The following is a 19277-nucleotide window of genomic DNA, read 5'->3' as shown; positions in this document are numbered from 1 at the left end:
TTACTTGTCTGTACCCATCTCTTTACCTGTCTGTACCCATCTCTTTACTTGTCTGTACCCATCTCTTTACTTGTCTGTACCCATCTATTTACTTGTCTGTACCCATCTCTTTACCTGTCTGTACCCATCGCTTTACTTGTCTGTACCCATCTCTTTACCTGTCTGTACCCATCTCTTTACTTGTCTGTAACTGTCTGTACCCATCTATTTACTTGTCTGTACCCATCTCTTTACTTATCTGCACCCATCTCTTTACTTGTCTGTACCGGTCTGTACCCATCTCTTTACTTGTCTGTACCCATCTCTTTACTTGTCTGTACCCATCTCTTTACTTATCTGTACCCATGTCTTTACTTGTCTGTACCTGTCTGTACCCATCTCTTTACTTGTCTGTACCCATCTCTTTACCTGTCTGTACCCATCTCTTTACTTGTCTGTACCCATCTCTTTACCTGTCTGTACCCATCTCTTTACCTGTCTGTACCCATCTCTTTACTTGTCTGTACCTGTCTGTACCCATCTCTTTACTTGTCTGTACCCATCTCTTTACTTGTCTGTACCCATCTCTTTACTTGTCTGTACCCATCTCTTTACTTGTCTGTACCCATCTCTTTACTTGTCTGTACCTGTCTGTACCCATCTCTTTACTTGTCTGTACCCATCTCTTTACTTGTCTGTACCCATCTCTTTACTTGTCTGTACCCATCTCTTTACTTGTCTGTACCCATCTCTTTACTTGTCTGTACCCATCTCTTTACTTGAATGTACCTGTCTGTACCCATCTCTTTACTTGTCTGTACCCTTCTCTTTACTTGTCTGTACCCATCTCTTTACTTGTCTGTACCCATCTCTTTACCTGTCTGTACCCATCTCTTTACCTGTCTGTACCCATCTCTTTACCTGTCTGTACCCATCTCTTTACTTGTCTGTACCCATCTCTTTACTTGTCTGTACCCATCTCTTTACCTGTCTGTACCCATCTCTTTACTTGTCTGTACCTGTCTGTACCCATCTCTTTACCTGTCTGTACCCATCTCTTTACTTGTCTGTACCCATCTCTTTACTTGTCTGTACCCATCTCTTTACTTGTCTGTACCCATCTCTTTACTTGTCTGTACCCATCTCTTTACTTGTCTGTACCTGTCTGTACCCATCTCTTTACTTGTCTGTACCCATCTCTTTACTTGTCTGTACCTGTCTGTACCCATCTCTTTACTTGTCTGTACCCATCTCTTTACTTGTCTGTACCCATCTCTTTACTTGTCTGTACCCATCTCTTTACTTGTCTGTACCCATCTCTTTACTTGTCTGTACCCATCTCTTTACTTGTCTGTACCCATCTCTTTACTTGTCTGTACCCATCTCTTTACTTGTCTGTACCCATCTCTTTACTTGTCTGTACCCATCTCTTTACCTGTCTGTACCCATCTCTTTACTTGTCTGTACCCATCTCTTTACTTGTCTGTACCCATCTCTTTACTTGTCTGTACCCATCTCTTTACCTGTCTGTACCCATCGCTTTACTTGTCTGTACCCATCTCTTTACCTGTCTGTACCCATCTCTTTACTTGTCTGTAACTGTCTGTACCCATCTATTTACTTGTCTGTACCCATCTCTTTACTTATCTGCACCCATCTCTTTACTTGTCTGTACTGGTCTGTACCCATCTCTTTACTTGTCTGTACCCATCTCTTTACCTGTCTGTACCCATCTCTTTACTTGTCTGTACCCATCTCTTTACTTATCTGTACCCATGTCTTTACTTGTCTGTACCTGTCTGTACCCATCTCTTTACTTGTCTGTACCCATCTCTTTACCTGTCTGTACCCATCTCTTTACTTGTCTGTACCCATCTCTTTACCTGTCTGTACCCATCTCTTTACCTGTCTGTACCCATCTCTTTACCTGTCTGTACCCATCTCTTTACTTGTCTGTACCTGTCTGTACCCATCTCTTTACTTGTCTGTACCCATCTCTTTACTTGTCTGTACCCATCTCTTTACTTGTCTGTACCCATCTCTTTACTTGTCTGTACCCATCTCTTTACTTGTCTGTACCTGTCTGTCTGCCTGTCTGTCTTGCCCTGCCTGTCTGTCTGTACCTGTATGTCTGTCTGTCTGTACCTGTCTGTCTGTACCCGTCTGACTGCCTGTACCTGTCTCTGTCTGTACCCGTCTGTCTGTCTGTCTGTACCCGTCTGTCTGTCTGTCTGTACCCGTCTGTCTGTCTGTACCCGTCTGTCTGTCTGTCTGTACCCGTCTGTCTGTCTGTACCTGTCTGTCTCGCTGTACCGTCTGTCTGTCTGTACCCGTCTGTCTGTACCCATATGTCTGTCTGTACCCGTCTGTCTGTCTGTACCTGTCTGTCTGTACCCGTCCCGTCTGTCTGTCTGTACCCATCTGTCTTGCTGTCTGCTGTTCTGATTCTGCTCCTTAGCGAAACACAAAATGTGTTTCTGAACCGTCACCATGTCAATGTTCACAGTGTTGATTCCTAACTACTGTCTCTCTCTGTGTGTGTAAAATGTGTGTGTGTGTGTGTGTGTGTGTGTGTGTGTGTGTGTGTGTGTGTGTGTGTGTGTGTGTGTGTGTGTGTGTGTGTGTGTGTGTGTGTGTGTGTGTGTGTGTGTGTGTGTGTGTGTGTGTGTGTGTGTGTGTGTGTGTGTGTGTGCCACTGTGTGTGTGTGTGCCACTGTGTGTGTGTGTGCCACTGTGTGTGTGTGTATCCGTGTGTGTGTGTACCAGCTTGTGTGTGTGTGTGTACCAGCTTGTGTGTGTGTGTGTACCAGCTTGTGTGTGTGTGTGTACCAGCTTGTGTGTGTGTGTGTGCCAGTGTGTGTGTGTATCAGTGTGTGTGTACCGGCGTGTGTACCAGCTTGTGTATCAGTGTGTGTGTACCAGCTTGTGTGTGTGTATCAGTGTGTGTGTGCCAGTGTGTGTGTGTATCAGTGTGTGTGTGTGCCAGTGTGTGTGTGTATCAGTGTGTATGTGTGTGCCAGTGTGTGTGTGTGTGCCAGTGTGTGTGTGTATCAGTGTGTGTGTGTATCAGTGTGTGTGTGTATCAGTGTGTGTGTGTATCAGTGTGTGTGTGTATCAGTGTGTGTGTGTATCAGTGTGTGTGTGTATCAGTGTGTGTGTGTATGTGTGTGTGTGTGTATGTGTGTGTGTGTGTGTGTGTGTATGTGTATCTGTGTGTGTATGTGTATCAGTGTGTGTATCAGTGTGTGTATCAGTGTTTGTACCAGTTTGTGTATCAGTGTGTGTATCAGTTTGTGTATCAGTGTGTGTGTGTGTATCAGTGTGTGTGTGTGTATCAGTGTGTGTGTGTGTATCAGTGTGTGTGTGTATCAGTGTGTGTGTGTATCAGTGTGTGTGTGTGTATCAGTGTGTGTGTGTATCAGTGTGTGTGTGTATCAGTGTGTGTGTATCAGTGTGTGTGTCAGTGTGTGTGTGTATGTGTATCTGTGTGTGTGTGTGTGTATCAGTGTGTGTGTGTATCAGTGTGTGTATCAGTGTTTGTATCAGTTTGTGTATCAGTGTGTGTGTGTATCAGTGTGTGTGTATCAGTTTGTGTATCAGTGTGTGTGTGTATCAGTGTGTGTATCAGTGTGTGTGTGTATCAGTGTGTGTATCAGTGTGTGTGTGTGTATCAGTGTGTGTATCAGTGTGTGTGTGTATCAGTGTGTGTATCAGTGTGTGTGTGTGTGTGTATCAGTGTGTGTGTATCAGAGTGTGTGTATCAGAGTGTGTATCAGAGTGTGTATCAGAGTGTGTATCAGTGTGTGTGTGTATCAGAGTGTGTGTATCAGAGTGTGTGTGTGTATCAGAGTGTGTATCAGAGTGTGTATCAGTTTGTGTATCAGTGTGTGTGTGTATCAGTGTGTGTGTATCAGTGTGTGTGTATCAGTGTGTGTGTGTATCAGTGTGTGTGTGTATCAGTGTGTGTATCAGTGTGTGTGTGTATCAGTGTGTGTATCAGTGTGTGTGTGTATCAGTGTGTGTATCAGTGTGTGTGTGTGTATCAGTGTGTGTATCAGTGTGTATCAGTGTGTGTATCAGTGTGTGTGTGTGTGTGTGTGTGTGTGTATCAAGTGTGTGTGTGTATCAGAGTGTGTATCAGTGTGTGTCAGTGTATCAGAGTGTGTGTATCAGAGTGTGTGTCAGTGTGTGCGTATCAGTGTGTGTATCAGTGTGTGTGTGTCAGTGTGTGTGTGTCAGTGTGTGTGTGTCAGTGTGTGTGTGTGTCAGTGTGTGTGTGTCAGTGTGTGTGTGTCAGTGTGTGTGTGTATCAGTGTGTGTGTGTATCAGTGTGTGTGTGTATCAGTGTGTGTGTGTGTATCAGTGTGTATGTGTGTATCAGTGTGTTTGTGTATCAGTGTGTTTGTGTATCAGTGTGTTTGTGTATCAGTGTGTGTGTGTATCAGTGTGTGTGTGTATCAGTGTGTGTGTGTATCAGTGTGTGTGTGTATCAGTGTGTATGTGTGTATCAGTGTGTGTGTGTATCAGTGTGTGTGTGTATCAGTGTGTGTGTATCAGTGTGTGTGTATCAGTGTGTGTGTGTATCAGTCTGTGTGTATCAGTCTGTGTGTATCAGTGTGTGTGCATCAGTGTGTGTGTATCAGAGTGTGTGTGTATCAGAGTGTGTGTGTATCAGAGTGTGTGTGTATCAGTGTGTGTGTGTATCAGTGTGTGTGTGTATCAGTGTGTGTGTGTATCAGTGTGTGTGTGTATCAGTGTGTGTGTGTATCAGTGTGTGTGTATCAGAGTGTGTGTATCATTGTGTGTGTATCATTGTGTGTGTATCAGCGTGATTCCTCACCCCCCCCCTCTCACTGTGTGTACCAGTGTTGGCTGCATGATTCCTCACCCCCCCTCTCTCTGTGTGTATCAGTGTTGGCTGCATGATTCCTCACCCCCCCCACCCCACCCCCCTCTCTCTGTGTGTCTCAGTGTTGACTGCATGATTCCTCACCCCCCTCTCTCTATGTGTATCAGTGTTGGCTGCACGATTCCTCACCCCCCACCCCCCCTCTGTGTGTATCAGTGTTGGCTGATTCCTCACCCCCCTCTCTCTGTGTGTATCAGTGTTGGCTGCACGATTCCTCACCCCCCTCTCTCTGTGTGTATCAGTGTTGGCTCATCCCCCCCCTCTCTCTGTGTGTATCAGTGTTGACTGCATGATTCCTCACCCCCATCTCTCTGTGTGTACTAGTGTTGGCTGCATGATTCCTCACCCCCCCCTCTCTCTGTGTGTACCAGTGTCGGTTGCATGATTCCTCACCCCCTCCCTCTGTGTGTACCAGTGTTGGTTGCATGATTCCTCAACCCCCTCTCTCTCTGTGTGTCTACAGTGCAGCCAGACCCCCAGAGGCAGTAACAGCAGTGGGGATGGTAGGATATCCCATGAGGCTCCAGGTGTCCTGGACGAACCCTGCATCCTGGCTCCACGACGCTGTGCCCTTCCCCCTCCGCTTCCAGCTCCGCTACCGTCCTGTAGGATCCAGCATCTGGTCTAACGTTAGTTCCTCTAGTCATCATACTGCCTCTCCATCTCTCCCCTCGCTCTCCCTCCCCCCTACATCTCTATCTCCCCCCTCCCCCTATCTGGTGAGTCTCTGATCCACCTCTACGCAGACGACACCATTCTGTAGACTTCTGGCTCTTCTTTGGACTCTGTGTTTAACAACCCTTCAGACGAACTTCAATGCCATACAACTCTCCTTCCGTGGCCTCCAACTGCAAGTAAAACTAAATGCATGCTCTTCAATCGATCACCACCCGCCCGTCCAGCATCACTACTCTGGAAGGTTCTGACTTGGACAACTACAAATACCTAGATGGCTAGACTCTAAACTCTCCTTCCAGACTCATATTAAACATCTTTGTGGTCCTTCTGTAGCTCAGTTGGCAGAGCATGGCGCTTGTAACGCCAGGGTAGTGGGTTCGATTCCCGGGACCACCCATACGTAGAATGTATGCACACATGACTGTAAGTCGCTTTGGATAAAAGCGTCCGCTAAATGGCATATATTATATTATTATTATTATATATATTATATTATTATTATATTATTATTATATTATCTCCAACACAAAATTAAATCTAGAATTGGCTTCCTACTTCGCAACAAAGCATCCTTCATTCATGCTGCCAAACTTACCCTAGTAAAACTGACTTTCCTACCGATCCTCGACTTCGGTGATGTCATCTATAAAATTGCCTCCAACACTCTACTCAACAAATTGGATGCAGTCTATCACAGTGCCATCCGTTTGTCACCAAAGCCCCATATACAACCCACGACTGCGACCTGTACACTCTCGTTGGCTGGCCCTCGCTTCATAATCGTCGCCTAACCCACTGGCTCCAGGTCATCTACAAGTCTCTGCTAGGTAATGCCCCGTCTTATCTCAGCTCACTGGTCACCATATCAACACCCACTCGTAGCACGCGCTCCAGCAGTAATATCTCACTGGTCACCCCCAAAGCCAATTCCTCCTTCGGCCGCCTTTCCTTCCAGTTCTCTGCTGCCAATGACTGGAATGAACTGCAAAAATCTCTGAAGCTGGAGACTCATATCTCCCTCACTAACTTTAAGCACCAGCTGTCAGAGCAGCTCACAGATCACTGCACCTGTACATAGCACATCTGTAAACAGCCCATCTACCTACCTACTTACCTCATCCCCATACTGTATTTATTTATCTTGTTCCTTTGCACCCCAGTATCTCTACTTGCACATTCATCTTCTGCACATCTATCACTCCAGCGTTTAATTGCTATATTGTAATTACTTCGCCACTATGGCCTATTTATTGCCTTACCTCTCCTATCCTACCTCATTTGCACTCACTGTATATAGACATTTTGTTTTCTTTTGTTCTACTGAATTATTGACTGTATGTTTGTTTTACTCCATGTGTAACTCTGTGTTGTTGTATGTGTCGAACTGCTTTGCTTTATCTTGGCCAGGTCACAGTTTTGCCTACCTGGTTTTATCTTGGCCAGGTCACAGTTCTCAACTAGCCTACCTGGTTAATTAAAGGTGTTCTCAACTGGCCTACCTGGTTAAATAAAGATGTTCTCAACTAGCCTACCTGGTTAATTAAAGGTGTTCTCAACTAGCCTACCTGGTTAATTAAAGGTGTTCTCAACTAGCCTACCTGGTTAATTAAAGGTGTTCTCAACTAGCCTACCTGGTTAATTAAAGGTGTTCTCAACTAGCCTACCTGGTTAATTAAAGGTGTTCTCAACTAGCCTACCTGGTTAGCCTACCTGGTTAATTAAAGGTGTTCTCAACTAGCCTACCTGGTTAATTAAAGGTGTTCTCAACTAGCCTACCTGGTTAATTAAAAAGGTGTTCTCAACTAGCCTACCTGGTTAATTAAAGGTGTTCTCAACTAGCCTACCTGGTTAAATAAAGGTGTTCTCAACTAGCCTACCTGGTTAAATAAAGGTGTTCTCAACTAGCCTACCTGGTTAAATAAAGGTGTTCTCAACCTAAAGCCTACCTGGTTAAATAAAGGTGTTCTCAACTAGCCTACCTGGTTAAATAAAGGTGTTCTCAACTAGCCTACCTGGTTAAATGTGTTCTCAACTAGCCTAATTAAAGGTGTTCTCAACTAGCCTACCTGGTTAACCTGGTTAAATAAAGGTGTTCTCAACTAGCCTACCTGGTTAATTAAAGGTGTTCTCAACTAGCCTACCTGGTTAATTAAAGGTGTTCTCAACTAGCCTACCTGGTTAATTAAAGGTGTTCTCAACTAGCCTACCTAGGTGTTCTCAACTAGCCTACCTGGTTAATTAAAGGTGTTCTCAACTAGCCTACCCTGTGTTCTTAGCCTACCTGGTTTAAAGGTGTTCTCAACTAGCCTACCTACCTGGTTTAACTAGCCTACCTGGTTAAAGGTGTTCTCAACTAGCCTACCTGGTTAATTAAAGGTGTTACCTCAACAACTAGCCTACCTGGTTAATTAAAGGTGTTCTCAACTAGCCTACCTGGTTAATTAAAGGTGTTCTCAACTAGCCTACCTGGTTAATTAAAGGTGTTCTCAACTAGCCTACCTGGTTAATTAAAGGTGTTCTCAACTAGCCTACCTGGTTAATTAAAGGTGTTCTCAACTAGCCTACCTGGTTAATTAAAGGTGTTCTCAACTAGCCTACCTGGTTAATTAAAGGTGTTCTCAACTAGCCTACCTGGTTGGTTAAAGGTGTTCTCAACTAGCCTAGCCTACCTGGTTAACCTGGTTTAAAGGTGTTCTCAACTAGCCTACCTGGTTAATTAAAGGTGTTTAGCCTACCTGGTTAAAAGGTGTTCTCAACTAGCCTACCTGGTTAAATAAAGGTGTTCTCAACTAGCCTACCTGGTTAATTAAAGGTGTTCTCAACTAGCCTACCTGGTTAAATAAAGGTGTTCTCAAGCCTACCTAAAGGTGTTCTCCTAGCCTACCTGGTTAAATAAAGGTGTTCTCAACTAGCCTACCTGGTTAATTAAAGGTGTTCTCAACTAGCCTACCTGGTTAATTACCTGGTTAATAAAGGTGTTCTCAACTAGCCTACCTGGTTAATTAAAGGTGTTCTCAACTAGCCTACCTGGTTAATTAAAGGTGTTCTCAACTAGCCTACCTGGTTAATTAAAGGTGTTCTCAACAGCCTACCTGGTTAATTAAAGGTGCTAGCCTACCTGGTTAATTAAAGGTGTTCTCAACTAGCCTACCTGGTTAATTAAAGGTGTTCTCAACTAGCCTACCTGGTTAATTAAAGGTGTTCTCAACTAGCCTACCTGGTTCTCAACTAGCCTACCTGGTTTAAAGGTGTTCTCAACTAGCCTACCTGGTTAATTAAAGGTGTTCTCAACTAGCCTACCTGGTTAATTAAAGGTGTTCTCAACTAGCCTACCTGGTTAATTAAAGGTGTTCTCAACTAGCCTACCTGGTTAATTAAAGGTGTTCTCAACTAGCCTACCTGGTTAATTAAAGGTGTTCTCAACTAGCCTACCTGGTTAATTAAAGGTGTTCTCAACTAGCCTACCTGGTTAATTAAAGGTGTTCTCAACTAGCCTACCTGGTTAATTAAAGGTGTTCTCAACTAGCCTACCTGGTTAATTAAAGGTGTTCTCAACTAGCCTACCTGGTTAATTAAAGGTGTTCTCAACTAGCCTACCTGGTTAATTAAAGGTGTTCTCAACTAGCCTACCTGGTTAATTAAAGGTGTTCTCAACTAGCCTACCTGGTTAATTAAAGGTGTTCTCAACTAGCCTACCTGGTTAATTAAAGGTGTTCTCAACTAGCCTACCTGTGTTACCTGGTTAAAAGGTGTTCTCAACTAGCCTACCTGGTTAATTAAAGGTGTTCTCAACTAGCCTACCTGGTTTAAAGGTGTTCTCAACTAGCCTACCTGGTTAATTAAGGTGTTCTCAACTAGCCTACCTGGTTAAATAAAGGTGTTCTCAACTAGCCTACCTGGTTAAAGGTGTTCTCAACTAGCCTACCTGGTTAATTAAAGGTGTTCTCAACTAGCCTACCTGGTTAATTAAAGGTGTTCTCAACTAGCCTACCTGGTTAATTAAAGGTGTTCTCAACTAGCCTACCTGGTTAATTAAAGGTGTTCTCAACTAGCCTACCTGGTTAATTAAAGGTGTTCTCAACAGCCTACCTGGTTAAATAAAGGTGTTCTCAACTACCTGGTTAATTAAAGGTGTTCTCAACTAGCCTACCTGGTTAATTAAAGGTGTTCTCAACTAGCCTACCTGGTTAATTAAAGGTGTTCTCAACTAGCCTACCTGGTTAATTAAAGGTGTTCTCAACTAGCCTACCTGGTTAATTAAAGGTGTTCTCAACTAGCCTACCTGGTTAATTAAAGGTGTTCTCAACTAGCCTACCTGGTTAATTAAAGGTGTTCTCAACTAGCCTACCTGGTTAATTAAAGGTGTTCTCAACTAGCCTACCTGGTTAATTAAAGGTGTTCTCAACTAGCCTACCTGGTTAAATAAAGGTGTTCTCAACTAGCCTACCTGGTTAAATAAAGGTGTTCTCAACTAGCCTACCTGGTTAATTAAAGGTGTTCTCAACTAGCCTACCTGGTTAATTAAAGGTGTTCTCAACTAGCCTACCTGGTTAAATAAAGGTGTTCTCAACTAGCCTACCTGGTTAATTAAAGGTGTTCTCAACTAGCCTACCTGGTTAATTAAAGGTGTTCTCAACTAGCCTACCTGGTTAAATAAAGGTGTTCTCAACTAGCCTACCTGGTTAATTAAAGGTGTTCTCAACTCAACTAGCCTACCTGGTTAATTAAAGGTGTTCTCAACTAGCCTACCTGGTTAATTAAGCCTACCTGGTTAAATAAAGGTGTTCTCAACTAGCCTACCTGGTTAATTAAAGGTGTTCTCAACTAGCCTACCTGGTTAATTAAAGGTGTTCTCAACTAGCCTACCTGGTTAATTAAAGGTGTTCTCAACTAGCCTACCTGGTTAATTAAAGGTGTTCTCAACTAGCCTACCTGGTTAATTAAAGGTGTTCTCAACTAGCCTACCTGGTTAATTAAAGGTGTTCTCAACTAGCCTACCTGGTTAATTAAAGGTGTTCTCAACTAGCCTACCTGGTTAATTAAAGGTGTTCTCAACTAGCCTACCTGGTTAACCTGGTTTAAAGGTGTTCTCAACTAGCCTACCTGGTTAATTAAAGGTGTTCTCAACTAGCCTACCTGGTTAATTAAAGGTGTTCTCAACTAGCCTACCTGGTTAATTAAAGGTGTTCTCAACTAGCCTACCTGGTTAATTAAAGGTGTTCTCAACTAGCCTACCTGGTTAATTAAAGGTGTTCTCAACTAGCCTACCTGGTTAAATAAAGGTGTTCTCAACTAGCCTACCTGGTTAAATAAAGGTGTTCTCAACTAGCCTACCTGGTTTAACCTGGTTAATTAAAGGTGTTCTCAACTAGCCTACCTGGTTAATTAAAGGTGTTCTCAACTAGCCTACCTGGTTAATTAAAGGTGTTCTCAACTAGCCTACCTGGTTAATTAAAGGTGTTCTCAACTAGCCTACCTGGTTTAAAGGTGTTCTAAACCTGGTGTTCTCAACTAGCCTACCTGGTTAAATAAAGGTGTTCTTAGCCTACCTGGTTTAAAGGTGTTCTCAACTAGCCTACCTGGTTAATTAAAGGTGTTCTCAACTAGCCTACCTGGTTAATTAAAGGTGTTCTCAACTAGCCTACCTGGTTAATTAAAGGTGTTCTCAACTAGCCTACCTGGTTAATTAAAGGTGTTCTACCAACTAGCCTACCTGGTTAAATAAAGGTGTTCTCAACTAGCCTACCTGGTTAAATAAAGGTGTTCTCAACTAGCCTACCTGGTTAAATAAAGGTGTTCTCAACTAGCCTACCTGGTTAAATAAAGGTGTTCTCAACTAGCCTACCTGGTTAATTAAAGGTGTTCTCAACTAGCCTACCTGGTTAATTAAAGGTGTTCTCAACTAGCCTACCTGGTTAATTAAAGGTGTTCTCAACTAGCCTACCTGGTTAATTAAAGGTGTTCTCAACTAGCCTACCTGGTTAATTAAAGGTGTTCTCAACTAGCCTACCTGGTTAATTAAAGGTGTTCTCAACTAGCCTACCTGGTTAATTAAAGGTGTTCTCAACTAGCCTACCTGGTTAATTAAAGGTGTTCTCAACTAGCCTACCTGGTTAATTAAAGGTGTTCTCAACTAGCCTACCTGGTTAATTAAAGGTGTTCTTAGCCTACCTGGTTAAATAAAGGTGTTCTCAACTAGCCTACCTGGTTAAATAAAGGTGTAGCCTACCTGGTTAACTAAAGTTCTCCTACCTGGTTAATTAAAGGTGTTCTCAACTAGCCTACCTGGTTAATTAAAGGTGTTCTCAACTAGCCTACCTGGTTAATTAAAGGTGTTCTCAACTAGCCTACCTGGTTAATTAAAGGTGTTCTCAACTAGCCTACCTGGTTAATTAAAGGTGTTCTCAACTAGCCTACCTGGTTAAATAAAGGTGTTCTCAACTAGCCTACCTGGTTAATTAAAGGTGTTCAACTAGCCTACCTGGTTAAATAAAGGTGTTCTCAACTAGCCTACCTGGTTAATTAAAGGTGTTCTCAACTAGCCTACCTGGTTAATTAAAGGTGTTCTCAACTAGCCTACCTGGTTAATTAAAGGTGTTCTCAACTAGCCTACCTGGTTAATTAAAGGTGTTCTCAACTAGCCTACCTGGTTAAATAAAGGTGTTCTCAACTAAAGCCTACCTGGTTAATTAAAGGTGTTCTCAACTAGCCTACCTGGTTAATTAAAGGTGTTCTCAACTAGCCTACCTGGTTAATTAAAGGTGTTCTCAACTAGCCTACCTGGTTAATTAAAGGTGTTCTCAACTAGCCTACCTGGTTAATTAAAGGTGTTCTCAACTAGCCTACCTGGTTAATTAAAGGTGTTCTCAACTAGCCTACCTGGTTAATTAAAGGTGTTCTCAACTAGCCTACCTGGTTAATTAAAGGTGTTCTCAACTAGCCTACCTGGTTAATTAAAGGTGTTCTCAACTAGCCTACCTGGTTAAATAAAGGTGTTCTTTAATTAAAGGTGTTCTCAACTAGCCTACCTGGTTAATTAAAGGTGTTCTCAACTAGCCTACCTGGTTAATTAAAGGTGTTCTCAACTAGCCTACCTGGTTAATTAAAGGTGTTCTCAACTAGCCTACCTGGTTAATTAAAGGTGTTCTCAACTAGCCTACCTGGTTAATTAAAGGTGTTCTCAACTAGCCTACCTGGTTAATTAAAGGTGTTCTCAACTAGCCTACCTGGTTAAATAAAGGTGTTCTCAACTAGCCTACCTGGTTAATTAAAGGTGTAGCCTACCTGGTTAATTAAAGGTGTTCTCAAAAGCCTACCTGGTTAATTAAAGGTCTCTCCCTCCCCTGGTTTTATCTCAACTAGCCTCTCTCCCTCTCCTTTATCTTTCTCTCCCATCCTCAGCCTCCTGGTTATATCTCCTATATCTCAATCTCTCCTGTCCCTCTCCCTATCCCTCCCCCTATATCTCTATCTCACCCCCTGGTTAAATTGTTCTCTCATCTCCTCCCCCTGGTTAATTAAATATCTCTCTCACCCCTCTCCCCCTATTTCTCTATCTCAACTACCCCTCCCCTACCTGGTTATATCTCTCAACCCTACCTTTCTCCCTATCCCCCCCCTATATGTTCTATCTCACCCCCTAGCCCCTATATCTCTATCTCAGGTGTTCCCCTAGCCCCTGGTTATATCTCTATCTCCCCTCCCCTTATATCTCTATCTACCCCCTACCCTATATATCTATCTCACCCCTCCCCGTATATCACCTATCTCACCCCTCGCCTATATCTATATCTCACCCCTCCCCCTATATCTCTATCTCACCCCCCCCTTCCCCCTATATCTCTATCTCACCCCTCCCCTATATCATCTATCTCACCCCTCCCCTATATCTCTATCTCACCCCTCCCCGTATATCACCTATCTCACCCCCCCTTATATCCTATATCTCTATCTCACCCTTCCCCTATATCTATCTCACCCTTCCCCTATATCTCTATCTCCCCTCCCCTATATCTCTATCTCACCCTTCCCCCTATATCTCTATCTCACCCCTTCCCCCTATATCTCTATCTCACCCCTTCCCCCTATATCTCTATCTCACCCTTCCCCCTATATCTCTATCTCACCCTTCCCCCTATATCTCTATCTCACCCTTTCCCCTATATCTCTATCTCACCCTTCCCCTATATCTCTATCTCACCCTTCCCCTATATCTCTATCTCACCCTTCCCCTATATCTCTATCTCACCCTCCCCCTATATCTCTATCTCACCCTTCCCCTATATCTCTATCTCACCCTTCCCCCTATATCTCTATCTCACCCTTCCCCCTATATCTCTATCTCACCCCCTCCCCCTATATCTCTATCCCTCTCTGCTCTCTCCACTCCTTCTCTTCCCCCTCCAGGTGGAGTCTAAGTCCAGCCCCCTGCTGATAACTGATGCCCTAGCAGGCCACGCCCACCAGCTGCAGGTGAGAGCCCAGGACGACATCAACCCAGACAGCCAGTGGAGTGACTGGAGCCCCCTACTGCAGGCTTGTCCATGGATTGGTGAGAATACCCTTGTGTCCCAAATGGAACCATATTCCCTATATTGTCCACTACTTTAGACCAGAGCCCTATGGAACCCTATTCCCTATATAGTGCACTACTTTGAGCAGGACCCAGCAAACCTGGAAAATTCCCAGAACATTAGCTAAGATTCCCATTAAGCTCTAGTTTGGGTTTTATCTAGCAGTAGAATGATAACATCCCAAAAAACATTAAAATAATGTTTTTGATCACATATATATATATAAAAAAAATGTTTTTATTCATGTTTTAAATTAAATATCCTTGGAATGTTTTCCTAATATTCACCAAAATTTTCCCAGCAAACCTAAAATGTTTCTATGATAGTTCCCAGAACATTCGTTAGGTTGCAGAAAATGTTCTTATAACATAAAAACTGTCCAGTCGTGCTGAAGATGATACAATGTTTATATAAAACATTCACCTAATGTTGCAAGAACGTTCCCAGAACACATTTAGTCTGTTCTTATAAGGTTCCCAGAACACATTTAGTCTGATCTTATAAAGTTCCCAGAACACATTTAGTCTGATCTTATAAGGTTCCCAGAACACATTTAGTCTGATCTTATAAGGTTCCCAGAACACATTTAGTCTGATCTTATAAGGTTCCCAGAACACATTTAGTCTGATCTTATAAGGTTCTCAGAACACATTTAGTCTGTTCTTTAAAGGTTCTTAGAACATATTTAGTCTGTTCTTTAAAGGTTCTTAGAACATATTTAGTCTGTTCTTTAAAGGTTCTTAGAACATATTTAGTCTGTTCTAAAAAGGTTCTTAGAACATATTTAGTCTGTTCTTTAAAGGTTCTTAGAACATATTTAGTCTGTTCTTTAAAGGTTCTTAGAACATATTTAGTCTGTTCTTATAAGGTTCTTAGAACATATTTAGTCTGTTCTTATAAGGTTCTTAGAACATATTTAGTCTGTTCTTATAAGGTTCTTAGAACATATTTAGTCTGTTCTATAAAGGTTCTTAGAACATATTTAGTCTGTTCTATAAAGGTTCTTAGAACATATTTAGTCTGTTCTTATAAGGTTCTTAGAACATATTTAGTCTGTTCTATAAAGGTTCTCAGAACACATTTAGTCTGTTCTTATAAGGTTCTCAGAACATATTTAGTCTGATCTTTAAAGGTTCTCAGAACACATTTAGTCTGTTCTTATAAGGTTCTCAGAATGTTTCATTACATTGTGTTTACAGTTTGTAGGGAACATTGTGGGGACATCACAGAAGATGAACTGTCCAGTTGTGTGGATGATTATACAATCTTTATTTTAGGGTGCAACAAACATTCACCTGATGTTACAAGAACGTTCTTAGAACAGTGATGTTCTTTAAAAGTTCCTAAAACATGTATTTCGGATATGACAAGAGAGAGGTTCCCAGAACAGTACAACTGTCTGGTTGTGCTGGAATATGACAAGAGACAGGTTCCCAGAACAGTACAACTGTCTGGTTGTGCTGGAATATGACAAGAGAGAGGTTCCCAGAACAGTACAACTGTCTGGTTGTGCTGGAATATGACAAGAGACAGGTTCCCAGAACAGTACAACTGTCTGGTTGTGCTGGAATATGACAAGAGACAGGTTCCCAGAACAGTACAACTGTCTGGTTGTGCTGGAATATGACAAGAGACAGGTTCCCAGAACAGTACAACTGTCTGGTTGTGCTGGAATATGACAAGAGACAGGTTCCCAGAACAGTACAACTGTCTGGTTGTGCTGGAATATGACAAGAGAGAGGTTCCCAGAACAGTACAACTGTCTGGTTGCGCTGGAATATGACAAGAGAGAGGTTCCCAGAACAGTACAACTGTCTGGTTGTGCTGGAATATGACAAGAGACAGGTTCCCAGAACAGTACAACTGTCTGGTTGTGCTGGAATATGACAAGAGAGAGGTTCCCAGAACAGTACAACTGTCTGGTTGCGCTGGAATATGACAAGAGAGAGGTTCCCAGAACAGTACAACTGTCTGGTTGCGCTGTCATGTATCAGGGTGCACAAAACAGTCCTTTGATGTTGTAATATTGTTGACAGAACAGCTGGTCTAAGTTGTTTAACACTAGAACCTCCTGGCCTTTCAGCCTGTAACTTGTTAAAGAACGTTGAGACCATTACAAGGTGTCCCCTTTAGTATATGCATCAGATGCATATCAACCCACAAGGTGTCCCCTTTAGTATATGCATCAGATGCATATCAACCCACAAGGTGTGCAAGGTGATTTTTTTTTTTTTTCAAATCATTTGATTTGTTCTGGTGTGACCACCATTTGCCTCATGCCACACGACACATCTCCTTCATGTAGAGTTTAACAGGCTGTTGATTGTGGAATGTCGTCCCACTCCTCTTCAATGGCTGTGCGAAGTTGCTGGATATTTGGTGGGAACTGGAACACGCTGTCGTACACGTCGATCCAGAGCATCCCACACATGCTCAATGGGTGACATGTCTGGTGAGTATGCAGGCCATGGAGGAGTGTGTTGTCCTGGCACCACCTGGCCAGGTCTCGGACCTCCTCCCTATATGCTAACTCATCGTCACCGGTGATCAGGCCTACCACCGTTGTGTTGTCAGCAAACTTAATGATGGTGTTTGAGTTGTACTTGGCCATGCAGTCGTGGGTGAACAGGGAGTACAGGAGGAGACTGAGCACGCACCCTTAGGGAGCTCCAGTGTTGAGGATCAGCGTGGCAGATGTGTTGTTCCCTACCCTCACCACCAGGGGGCGGCCCGTCAGGAAGCCCAGGATCCAGTTGCAGAGAGAGGTGTTTAGAGAGGTGTTTAGCCCCAGGGTCCTTAGCTTAGTGATGAGCTTTGAGGTCACTATGGTGTTGGAGTCTGAGCTGTAGTCAATGAACAGAATTCTCACAAAGGTGTTCCTTTTGTCCAGGTGGGAAAGTGTGATTGATATTGCGTAATCTGTGGATCTGTTTGGGTGGAATGTGAATTGGAGTGAGTCTAGGGTTTCAGCTAATAAGTACATGTAGTATTCCGCTGATTTGTAACAAGTAATATTTTCTTCATGCACATTCTTTAATATTCACATGAAAATCTGTCGCCAATTGGATGGAAACCTAGTTAGTGATCATATTTTTTTGCGATATTCATACCTGGAGACATTTGTAATTTAACACATTTTTCTCCCAATTTTTCTGCCGGTCCAGTCCAGGGTACATTGCGTACTGCTGCCCAGTGGCGCCCCCCTTGCCAGGGAGGGCTATCCAGGTGACTTTGACTGTGTCCCAATCCAAAGGCAGCTGTCTGCTGCATCACTTGACATTCCACCAAGCACCAGATGTTTGTTTACATTGTAGAGGAACTACTGAACAACTATCCCAACATGGAAATATCACCAATGACAAGTAATAGATTCCATCTCCTTTTTACCTGTTAATGAATGAAGGTATAGTGTCCTCCTCTCAACATTGCCTGGTCTGCTGCTCCATCGTTGTGGACACTGATACGTAGACTATGTGTGACATTTTAAATGTATTTCAGTCCTAATGTTCTATGTCTTATGTCATGTTTCATGACCCCAGGAAGAGTAGTTGGTAATCTTGCTTGTTTGTAGGTGACCAAATACTTATTTTCCAACATAATTTCCAAATAAATTCATAAAAAATCCTACAATGTGATTTCCTGGATTTTTTTTCTCATTTTGTCTGTCATAGTTGAAGTGTACCTATGATGAACATTACAGGCCTCTCTCATCTTTTTAAGTGGGAGAACTTGCACAATTGGTGGCTGACTAAATACTCGTTTGCCCCACTGTATCTGTAAATCGCAACTCGCAGATATGTGAGGCCTCTCTGAACTCAATACAACTCACAATTTCAAAAGTTTGGAGTCAGTTAGACATGTCCTTGTTTTTGTCCATTAAAATAACATCAATTTGATCAGAAATACAATGTAGACATTGTTCATGTTGTAAATGACTATTGTAGCTGGAAAAGGCAGATTTTATTATGGAATATCTACATAGGAGTACAGAGACCCATTATCAGCAACCATCACTCCTGTGTTCCAATGGCACGTTGTGTTAGCTAATCCAAGTTTATCATTTTCAAAGGCTAATTAATCATTAGAAAACCCTTTTGCAATTACAGTGGGGAGACAAGTATTTGATATACTCTCGATTTTGCACGTTTTCCTACTTACAAAGCATGTAGAGGTCTAATTTTTATCATAGGTACACTTCAACTGTGAGAGACGGAATCTAAAACAAAAATCCAGAAAATCACATTGTATGATTTTTAAGTAATTAATTTGCATTTTATTGCATGACATAAGTATTTGATCACCTACCAACCTGTAAGAATTCCGGCTCTCACAGCCCTCCTGTTCTCCACTCATTACCTGTATTAACTGCACCTGTTTGAACTCGTTACCTGTATAAAATACACCTGTCCACACACTCAATCAAACAGACTCCAACCTCTCCACAATGGCCAAGACCAGAGGGCTGTGTAAGGACATCGGGGATACAATTGTTGACCTGCACAAGGCTGGGATGGGCTACAGGACAATAGGCAAGCAGCTTGGTGAGAAGGCAACAACTGTTGGCGCAATTATTAGAAAATGGAATAAGTTCAAGATGACGGTCAATCACCCTTGGTCTGGGGCTCCATGCAAGATCTCACCACGTGGGGCATCAATGATCATGATGAAGGTGAGGGATCAGCCCAGAACAACACGGCAGGACCTGGTCAATGACCTGAAGAGAGCTGGGACCACAGTCTCAAAGAAAACCATTAGTAGTAACACACTACGCCGTCATGGATTAAAATCCTGCAGCGCACGCAAGGTCCCCCTGCTCAAGCCAGCGCATGTCCAGGCCCGTCTGAAGTTTGCCAATGACCATCTGGAGGATCCAGAGGAGGAATGGGAGAAGGTCATGTGGTCTGATGAGACAAAAATAGAGCTTTTTGGTCTAAACTCCACTCACCGTGTTTGGAAGAAGAAGAAGGATGAGTACAACCCCAAGAACACCATCCCAACCGTGAAGCATGGAGGTGGAAATATCATTCTTTGGGGATGCTTTTCTGTAAAGGGGACAGGACGACTGCACCGTATTGAGGAGAGGATGGATGGGGCCATGTATCGCTAGATCTTGGCCAACAACCTCCTTCCCTCAGTAA

The 19277-nt window shown here is 42.9% G+C and overlaps 1 protein-coding gene across 1 annotated transcript in view; it reads left to right on the top strand.

Moving 5' to 3' along the window:
* LOC123999870 (interleukin-11 receptor subunit alpha-like) overlaps window positions 1-19277 on the top strand; it is a 119272-nt gene that overhangs the window by 85249 nt on the left and 14746 nt on the right. Inside the window, exons 7-8 of the mRNA XM_046305878.1 lie at window positions 5352-5517; window positions 13973-14117. Of these exons, the coding sequence (XP_046161834.1) occupies window positions 5352-5517; window positions 13973-14117 (311 nt within the window). The remainder of the gene's footprint in view (window positions 1-5351; window positions 5518-13972; window positions 14118-19277) is intronic.

The sequence above is a fragment of the Oncorhynchus gorbuscha genome, linkage group LG16, assembly GCF_021184085.1.
Source record: "Oncorhynchus gorbuscha isolate QuinsamMale2020 ecotype Even-year linkage group LG16, OgorEven_v1.0, whole genome shotgun sequence".
Lineage (NCBI taxonomy): Eukaryota > Metazoa > Chordata > Actinopteri > Salmoniformes > Salmonidae > Oncorhynchus > Oncorhynchus gorbuscha.
This window is presented reverse-complemented; position numbering and strand designations above follow the sequence as displayed.